The sequence below is a fragment of the Castanea sativa genome, chromosome 8 (genome assembly GCF_040712315.1).
Source record: "Castanea sativa cultivar Marrone di Chiusa Pesio chromosome 8, ASM4071231v1".
Lineage (NCBI taxonomy): Eukaryota > Viridiplantae > Streptophyta > Magnoliopsida > Fagales > Fagaceae > Castanea > Castanea sativa.
The window spans coordinates 27,180,508-27,190,823 of record NC_134020.1 but is presented as its reverse complement, the minus strand read 5'-3'; the positions used below and the strand labels follow the sequence as shown (position 1 = coordinate 27,190,823).

Below are 10,316 nucleotides of genomic sequence, written 5' to 3'. Positions count from 1 at the left end.
AAGTTCTCCAAACTCTAGTAAAAAGCAATTGTGAACTCTAAGGTTGCAATTTTGACTTGCGGTAGAGTGTATGTTAGCTATTTGACAAAGAATGTCAAATTATGGCTCTTGCTATGTGATGATCAGGCATGATATTAGATTAGATCATCAAGTTATGAAATTGGTTAGGTAAGAGAGTTTGAGGTCAATGATAAAGATTGGCTGTACTTTCTTGGCTTGGAGGGCATATGCCCTCATGTTGCTCATAGAAGGGGTATTGTACTGAAAATTGATATTGGAGTGGAAGCATTTACTATGCAGACCAGGCTGATGTTCCATCTAGCAGATCTGCATCCATGTGTCATACTCTGGTTGAATGGAACTTATTCATGCAATGAAGTAAAGATAGTCTACCTTAGCAAGGTCAAGTGCAAGGATTGAGATCCTTTCCATTTGGATTGAAATAGACTAAGCCCAGTTAAAAAGATCGGAGTAGCATTTAAATTTCCATTTGATGTAGTGAAGTAAAGATAGAGAGACTTTGAATTTCCATTTATGAGGATTAGTATGGTGTGTGGCTTGAAATTTAATAAAAACATTGATTATATTATAGTCTTGTGGAGTAGCATTGCTGCTGTTACCTTTTGGGACTGACTGTTAGGCATCATTTCTGATACAACATTTTGTTTAGTTCTTTTTTCTTTGTTTGTTTTTTATTATTTTTATTTTGTAATTTTGCAATTTTTATTTTTACAAGCACAACATTTTGTTTAATTGTTACAAAAAAAGGAAAAAGAGGAACAATCAATAAAAGCAATTTTGTGTTAGATATCATTTTTTGCTTGATACCAGTCCACTCCCTTTGGTGTTGTCCCAATCTTTCTAGAATTAAAAATATCATCTTTGGTGGAATGCACTAGCCCTTGGCAATTTGTGGATCTGGTGCATCTCCTTGTCTTTGTAGTTACTGTCTTTGTCCACATCCATAAATGATACATTCCTCTTCTTTGGCATGGCCTTTTAGTCTTTGACAACATTGATCAACAATTTGCATTTTCTGTGGTCTCTCTCTGTGAATTTTATATCTTGGATAAAACAACGGTTTTTTTTTTATTGGGTAATATCTAACCTTATGATTGATGTGGCTAATTTAAGTCTTATCTATTTACAAAAATATGTCATGGCAAATAGAGAGGATGACGTAGGAAAAAAGAGTAATATAGCCAAATTAGGTCTAGCAATTCTGGACTGCTTGGAATTTTAGCTTTGGTTTTGGTGGGAAAAATGCTAGAAAATAGTAAGGAAGATAGGGCTTCTAATGGTAAAAAGAAATAGAAGGACTTGGGGATGAAATGAAGGGAAAACTTTGAGAGTTGGGTTGTTGTTCTAGGGTTGTAAGCAGTAAGCCATTAACTGTGTTTGTTTCTTTATGGGGTATTTAAGGTTGTTTGATGGTGAGTGATTTAAGGTTTTGAAGTTTTAGGATTTAAGGTTTGAAAGGTGACAAACCAATGTGTGTCTGTAAGGTTTTAAGTAGCTGGGAATTTAAGAAACAAAAAAGGAAAATAGTAAAATTCTAGGCATCGCACTTAGGATTTCCTTGGCATCACACGTCAAACAAAGTTTCATAACTTATAAAAATTTAGAAAACTTATTCTTCTTCGCTATAGAATAGAAAGCATTACATCCATATAAAGAGATGACTAATACCCATAGAAAGCATTATATCCATAGAAAGCATTACATCCATATAAAAATTTAGACAATGTGCACTTTACACTTTATTAATCTGCTTGCATATCAGTTTATTAATTCTAATCTGGCTCTGTTGCAGTTGATTGCTACTACTACTCTTTTTCTTGCTTCAAAACTATACCTTAAAAATAAAATCCTAAGTCTAAAAAGCTTTGTGTTCATATTGGCCTCTTTTGGTTCAGTCTTTCATCTTTTACTGAATTCTCATTGTAAAAACTAGCTTTAGTTGCTCAAACTCATACCTAGTTTCATAGCATATTATGTGTGCATTTTTCAAACTAACTGCTTATCATTCTTGTGCAGTATGGTTGTTACAAATGCTGGGCGGATTGACTATACACAGCCTGGACCCATTGACAAGTCGGTGTTGTCACAGTAGCTCAAGCATCGGTCCGAAGCTATTTGGAATGGGCAGGTAAAACACAACACTAAAGATTTAACCAATGTACATGCATTTAATTCATACAATGTACACGCATTTGCTGTCATATATTAATCCATGGTTCTCTTATGTGTAGGATCTAGGGTCCGTTACCTGCTGTAGCCATAGTTTAGAGTTCTCCAATCGAGAGCCAATGGTGGACGACCGAGTCAGGAACATCATCAAGGCAGTTGGTTTGGAGGGACTCATTTGGGTCCCGAGTAGAGAAATTGACCATGGCCTGATAACGGCCTTAGTGGAGCGATGGCAGCCCGAGACTCACACCTTCCACATGCCACATGGTGAGGTCACCATCACATTGCAGGATGTGGAGGTTCTTTTCGAGCTTCCTGTTGATGGTGACGCTATAACAGGGAGCACGCAGAAAACTTGGGTGGATGTGTGCCGGGACTTCCATGGCTTTCAACCTATAAATCAAGACAACTATAAGCAACTTACTGGCCAGAGGATTCTCATCAACCGGCTTTTGGAGCAAGTTGCTAATCCATTGCCGCCTAATGCTGAAGAGGATCAGCTGCATAAGTACTCACGATGCTATATCCTAGCGCTACTGGGGGACACAATATTCATGAACAAATTCGGCGATAGGGTTCATCTAATGTAGGTGTAGCAGTTGGAAGACCTTCGCAACCCACGAAGGTACAGTTGGGGAAGTGCTTGCCTTGCATGGTTGTATCGAGAGCTATGCAGGGCAAGCGAGGACATCAGTCAGATTGGTGGGTGCTTACTGTTGGTCCAGTATTGGGCATGGGCCAGCTTCCCCTATTTGTGCCCGGGAGTTGAGCGTGGCTCGCTAGTGGGTGTTTCTGGTCTTCCAGTGCGTGGTCCACTGTCCTTAAAGTAAGTCTCTACCTCATACACGTCATATACATTATGTGATCATTACCTAAGCCCACAATCATGTAACTTGATTTTATTTATTTATTTTAAAGGCTTCTAGCAATTTTTTATGTCAACATAAAAAAATTTTAAACAGAGGTTCAATATATATGATTACGTTAATATACTCTAATTTTGTGACTGTCATGTGGCTTGTATGTGCTTTGTTTTTTATAAGAACTGTTTCTTATTCTAGTGATATTATTAATTAAGTAAATATCTATAAGATTATCTCAGTAGTTATATATGATTACATTATAGTTTTAACATTGGAATTATCTCAGTAGGAAAGTTCTAGATATTGATCCCTTGTTCTTGATTGTAGGTGGTTGGGGGTCCCAAACAAGAAAAATATTCCGTCCACATCTTCAGGGATAGGTATCGCGAGCAAATAGCTTCAATGTTGCCAAGCCAGGTATGAAAATGCATTGTTTTACATGTTTAGGAACAAGATATAGGTTTGGTGAACTTTGAAATATAAACATTGTTGCCTAATGTGTTGTGTACTTGTTTTTTGGCTGTTGTAGGTGGTGTGGCAGCCATATGAAGCTAAGTTAGAGGACCTTCCGCCGTGGTGCGTTGCAGGGAGAGCCGTGTGGACAGCAATGGTGCCGCTTGTATGTTTCCACCTAGTAGAGAAACATACACCGGATTGTGTCGTTTGTCAATATAGGATGATCCAAGAAATTTCCCGCGATGTTGACATTGACACAGTGCTTCATGGCATTGATTTGAGGGGGAAGGTCGGTGTTGATTGGATGCGGAATGTTGTGCATATCGATGAATGGGGTAATCGCCTTCAACGGCATTGTGAAGCAGTGCTTGGTGATATGCCTCCACAGCACGAGTACCACGACTGGTTCAAAAGGGTAACTCGGAGGTTCATCGATAGGCTCGGTGCTATAGTGACTCTGCTGGTAACTTCTCAATGTCTTCTACATCTTACCGTACTTCTTAGCATGAAACCACTGTTTAGAGAATATGATATACATTACTACATTTTCTGGATCCTATTAAACATCATCTTTACTTGTTTGTCTTCTTTGATCGCCATATACCCGTAATTTATCCGTTCATGAAGGACTTCTTGTGGGTAACGATAAATAATCTTGATGTCATACCAAGCAAGGTTCAAATTCAATTCGTCCATTATTTTCCTCTTCAAAGCATTCAACGTCTTCAACTTACGACGTATCATCATGTTGTAGCATTTGATACCCAGCCCTCTAAACGGGAATCCGTCAATCTCTCCAGGATTGTCAAGGGGTCCACCGTAGTAAACATTTATATCGATATTCTTCAGAGATTGTGAACCTATTAGAGAGTCAAGTATAATATGTTAGTGACATATTTTATCTCTTTCATTTAACATCAATTACAAAACCTTTTCTATCTACTCAAAGTACAAAAATTACAACTTCTCACCCCACAATTGCATATGCTCATCCCACATCACATACAAACACACTCAATCATTATCATTTCGTACTCAAACAAATAAAAAAACTAAAGACAAAACTCACCCCATTACAAAATTTCAACTCAGCTCTAACAAAAATATAAATAAAAATATCAAACCAAACAACAAAAGTCATGAGGATGTGCAAATGAATGAGTGCAATTATGTAACATCATCATTCCAATGCAAGAAAATTCATGGCATACCCTATAACACTACTATTAATGAAATAACATAGAGCAGGGTTCATCAGACCAAAAAAAAAAACACTAATGTGAATATGATCATGAGCAATCAAAATTAGACATATCATCTAATTTCAAAATCAAGGCATTAATATACAGTCAAATATACCAGATGTGATATACAAACTCAAATTTACTCCAAATTATGGAGAAAATGAAGCAGATAATTTCACCGAAAGCTAGCAAAAAGATTTCCTAGATCATGAATTAATATATATATATATATATATATATATATATATATATATATATATATATATATATAAAGTGGTTAATACAAACAAATATTTTATCAGGAAATGTTGTGACAAATTCAATGCAAGCAACACTTTCTAAAGCAGTTATATACACTAAACAACCAACTAGAGAGTGCGGAGACCCTTACCTGACATGAGGATGTGCAAATGTACTATTGGGATTGTATAAGAGTGAGAGGGGGAGTGAGAGAGGGAGACTACAATGAATGTTGGGCTTGTATGAGAGTTAAGAGAGGAGCAATGTTTTGCTGCTGAATGTGTATGAGAGTTGAGAGCCTACAATGAGTGAGAGAGGATGTGCTTTTCTGCTAAATCCCGAGAGACCCAGACCCAAAAAAAACCAAATGGGACCTAGACATGACCAGCCCACGTGGAGTAATAATTGACCACATTTAAAAATTGAGTTTTTGAGACCCGGTTTCACTTTTAGCAAACTGAGTCTCTAAGGCTCGAGATCCAAGTGGCATCTACGTGGAATCTAAGAGCACAGAAATCGAGTCTCTAATGCTTGGTATAAAACTCGAGTCTCTAAGACTCGAGTTCCAAGTGTACTCCACGTGGAATTAGGCCACATCAAACTAGAAAAACCGAGCCTCAAAGACTCGATTTATAGGCCCAAAATCGAGTCTTTGAGACTCGAGATGTTAGTAAATTATATTGTTTAAGAACCGGGCCTACTAACTATATAGTTGGAAAGTTATGGTTAATTTCCCATTTTCGCTAGAATACTTGACCACGGTCAAGAAAAATTGAGGTCTGCAATCTAATTCATGCCCTTTTCGTTCAATACGTAGATTGATGTAGTTTTTCTTAAAAGGGTAATAATCAAGCTATTGTTAATGTTGATATAACTTTAAGTAATATTGTACCAACTAATAACTTTTTATTGAATCAATATTTTAAAAATCTCACATTTAAAGTACAAAAATTCTTTATATTAATGAACTCATCTTTTATGCAAATACAAAAACTTAAAGTGTAAACGTTTTATTCATTAGATTTTTTTTTTTAAATCTTTGATCATCTTGAAATTTCGTAAACATGAAGAGTATAATAAAAAAATCTAATCCAATAATGAATTTGTCATAATTTGCATCTAATAAAAAGAATATTGAATGATATAACATGTTCAAAGTTATATTATGTGCAAACTCTTGGACAATGGGGGCATTCAACTTAAAAAAAAAAACAATTATTAGTATATATGTAGTGATTAATTTTATTTTATAAAATTTCATTTTGCCCCTTAATAATACTTTAATTCTTTTGAGAATAATGCTATAGCCACCAATTTTTCCACAATATTTTTACAAATCATTAAGTAACAAATTCTTATTAGTTCGCATCTGAACTTATCACTTACATTACATTTTTACATAATAATAATCACCAATCACATTAGCAATTTATAAAAATGTTTGTAGCTCTAACATTTTCTTCCTTTTAAAAGCTATAAAAAGATTTATAAATCTAAAATCTAAAACAAAATATATAAACATAAAAAAATTAGCCCAATCAACAAAAACTCAAAAATTACTAATACCAAAAATATATATTAAAAAAATAAACCCAATTAACAAATTTTACCCTAAATAAATAATCCAGTCATTTAAAAAATTTTAAACAAAATAATTTTGTCAGTAATACGCATCAAAGATACTTGATATAAAAAAACAAAAAAAAAAAACCTTCTACTCGGCTAAATAGCAGACTTCAAAACCAAAATAACCGGGTACAACTAGCAGCAAAGCTACCTTTGACTAATTGACAACAAAATGTCGGTTCACAGAACCTATTAACCTGGAAGGTACTTTTCCAGGGCAGCCTAAAAAGGTAAGGTCGCATTTGCTACAGCCTACAGCCTACAGCCTACAGCAGCACCTGTTAATTCTGCTTGGGTACGCAACTGTTTATTGTTTAAGCAAGAATCTGACAGTATATTCGGCCATCAGTTTCTGAGTGCAAAGATTTCAAGGGCATCAAAAATAAAGTCCCCCAACTTGTCAAAGTGGACCATATCTATCTCCGTATGTGTCTCTCTCCATTCTAAAATTAATGGCAAGTAATAAATTTCAAAATATCCTTATCTATCTACTTTTGTAATGTTATAAATGAAAATAATGAGCATCTATTTTTCGGTGTACAGAATACAAATTTGTTTTGGTTTTAAGAATTTTTTTTTTAAGTACAAACTTCATATTTGCCAAATTTTGAATTTCGGCTGGTATTTACCAAAATGTCCCGAAACATCCGAAATAGACCGAAATGACCCAATTTTTTCAAAGTGGAATAGGAACATACTGGATAAAATTCCTGGAGTCGCCACTGCGTTTTAGAACAATTTATTTAATTTTTTACTAAAAATTATGTAAATAGAAGATAAAAATTAAATAAAGTAGGTTATTCGAATGGGAATCATAAATAATAGAAAAAAAAGTTAGATAAAATAAGTAAATGACTCATATGAAACTTGCATATAGTAAGAAAAATAAGCAATAAGCTGACTTATAATTCAATCTCAAACCGTATAGAAGTATTTAAATGAAAATTAGTATGGGTTCTATTAATTTTTTATAAAACTTTATGATGGCACAACGCACATGCCAACCGACCAATTTAGGAGTTTAAAGCTTAAAATTACTGTATATAATTGGGCCATTTTATAGAGGGAAAAAAAAAGAACCCTATTCAATGGCGGCTCTAGAAATTTTATTTAGGGTAGTCACTAAGAAATTTAAATTACCACAATATTTTTCTTGGTACCATTTTTTAAGGAAAAATGAAATTAGAAATTATTTTTATTAAATACGTTGAAGGAGCTACAAATTTTATCTTTTTGTTTTGTAATAGGTTTTTTGTTGAATAATTTTTCCACTTGATGTTGTTTGGTCTTGTATTGTTTTTGTTTGGTTTGTGTTTGTTATTATTTGGGCTGATATTTATTATTTTTATTTAAGCTTAAAAAAGGGATTAAGAATTATGTTTGGAGGCATAAATAATCTTAGAGTAATGCTACGTCCACAATATTTTTATAATAAATCTTATGCAAAAAATTGTTATTAATGTGTAAAAAAATAATATTATTTTTTGGTCTAAATTAGAATCAATAACAGCTTATGACATTAGATTTGTTGTGAAAATTTTGTGAATATAGTAGCACTACTCTTATTTTTATTGAATCCAAATTTTTGTAATTCTCAAATTAGAGTTTTCAAAATTTTTATTAGAATAATCCCAATAAGTTAATTTAACATATAAATTTTTTTTTGACATATATATATATATATATACATGGGCGGAGCTGTTATTGGACTAGGGGGGGCAATGGCCCCCCCTAATTTTTTTTATAAAAATATTATTATATTAATAGGTACTAAGTTTAACAATTTTGTCCAATAAAATTACACTTTGCCCCCCTTAATAATGCCATTAATTCTTTTTGAGAGTAATCTTATAGCCAAAAACGTTTTTACAATGTTTATACAAACTATTAAGGTAGCAAATTGTTATTAGTTCGTACACTTGCATAACTTTTTATATATCAATAACCACTTATCACATTAGCAATTTGTAAAAATTTTGTAGTTTTAGCATTTTTCACCTTTTAAAGGACATAAAAAATTAATAGACTAAATCTAAAACAAAATATAAAAACTCAAAAAAATTAGCTCAACAATAAAAATTACCAATATAATAAAACTAAAAAAATTAAGTCCAATCAATATATTTTACCCAGAACAAACTACTTGGCCATTTAAAAAAATTTTAACAAAAATCCTTAGTAGTAAAAAAATAGTATTGAATCCGCATTAGTAAGAAGAAAGTCCCCCTAACTCTAAGTTCTGGCTCCGTCCCTGTATATATATATATATATATATATATATATATATATATTTTTTTTTTGTAAGTAAAGGTGGTCCTGTGACCCCTCTAACTTGCATGTAGAGCCCACTCCCTATTAAGAAAAAGGTAAAAGACAACATTGAAGTTCAAAATACAAAATTCAATTGGTTCCATCAAACTCCCAAAATATCGGATTCCTATCTACAAAGTTATCAAATCCTAAGAGAGAAGCTAGGAACAAGAAATTGGATATATATAGAAAAGGAGCACATGCATAGCTGATAGCTAGGCCAAGCTGCCCATGCATGCATGACAAAACAATTTGTTTACAAATTACAAGAGGCAGTGACATAATGAACAGGACAAAGAGAACAAGTTTCTTGTCCACATTCTTAATCGGTTGTGACTTGTGAGGCAATTAAGAGTCCGTTCGGATAGAACTTATTTTGCTAAAACTAAAAATTGAAAATACTGTAGCAAAATAATTTTTAAATGTGTGAATAGTACTGTGAGACCCATTTTTAATGAAAAAGTTGCTGAAAAGTAAAATTTGTAGGACCCATGAACAGTGCATTTGTGCACTGTTCATGGCTGAAAAGTCCAACCTTGCGGCTGGGTTAAAAAAAAAAAAAAAAAGGAAAAAGCAAAATGTAGACGTGAACGCAGAAACTTGGATCCAAACGCCCTCTAATAGTCCTTATTTCATTAGCCCAACAAAGTACCTGCCCTTCAAAATTTATTTCAAGGCAATTCCCTAATAGACAAAGCACCTTTATACAGGTTGTTGTGTGTGTCTAATAGTCCTTATTTCATTAGCCCAACAAAGTACCTGCCCTTCAAAATTTATTTCAAGGCAATTCCCTAATAGACAAAGCACCTTTATACAGGTTGTGTGTGTGTGTGTGTGTGTGTGTGTGTGTGTGTGTGTGTGTGTGTGTGGGGGGGGATTTTAAAAATATTTTAATACTACATATAAATATTTAACATTTTAATTATTAGCCTACAAAAAGGGAACTCGGGCCCCCCAAATATTTGAGCTAGTTCAAGGATGCATGTTTATGAAAGTTTGTATAAGCTAATAAATTAGTATCATAAGTTGGCCCCTCTAAACAAAAATTTCTGACTACACTTCTGCCTTTATACATAATACATGGTGTATTACCATTTACCCCATGGCTTGATTGTTGGTTTCAATGAATTCCTACTATTATGGTATCACAAGTATATCCACTCCTCGATCGGCCGACATTTTAAGACTAACATGCGATCAACAGCCTAACATTTATAAAGCTTTTTGTTGACTTCAAAATTAGCTTAATCCATTTGTCAAAACCAATTAACTGTGCCTTTTTCTAGTTATGTCAATCAATCTCGTCTAATCCTTTGGGTTCCTAAACAACCCTACTAGTGCATGATAGCAAATTATTAATCTTTGTATTTCATGGAGCAAACATCGT

At 33.6% G+C, this 10,316-nt stretch overlaps 1 protein-coding gene across 1 annotated transcript; it reads left to right on the top strand.

Annotated features, from left to right (window-relative positions):
• Positions 1–2,309: 2,309 nt before the first annotated feature.
• LOC142606106 (serine/threonine-protein phosphatase 7 long form homolog) lies at positions 2,310–4,119 on the top strand. Its single transcript, XM_075777507.1, has 4 exons — positions 2,310–2,776; positions 2,867–2,993; positions 3,381–3,470; positions 3,583–4,119. Exons 1-4 carry the CDS (start codon positions 2,310–2,312, stop codon positions 4,117–4,119), a joined length of 1,221 nt encoding a protein of 406 aa, XP_075633622.1.
• Positions 4,120–10,316: the final 6,197 nt, after the last annotated feature.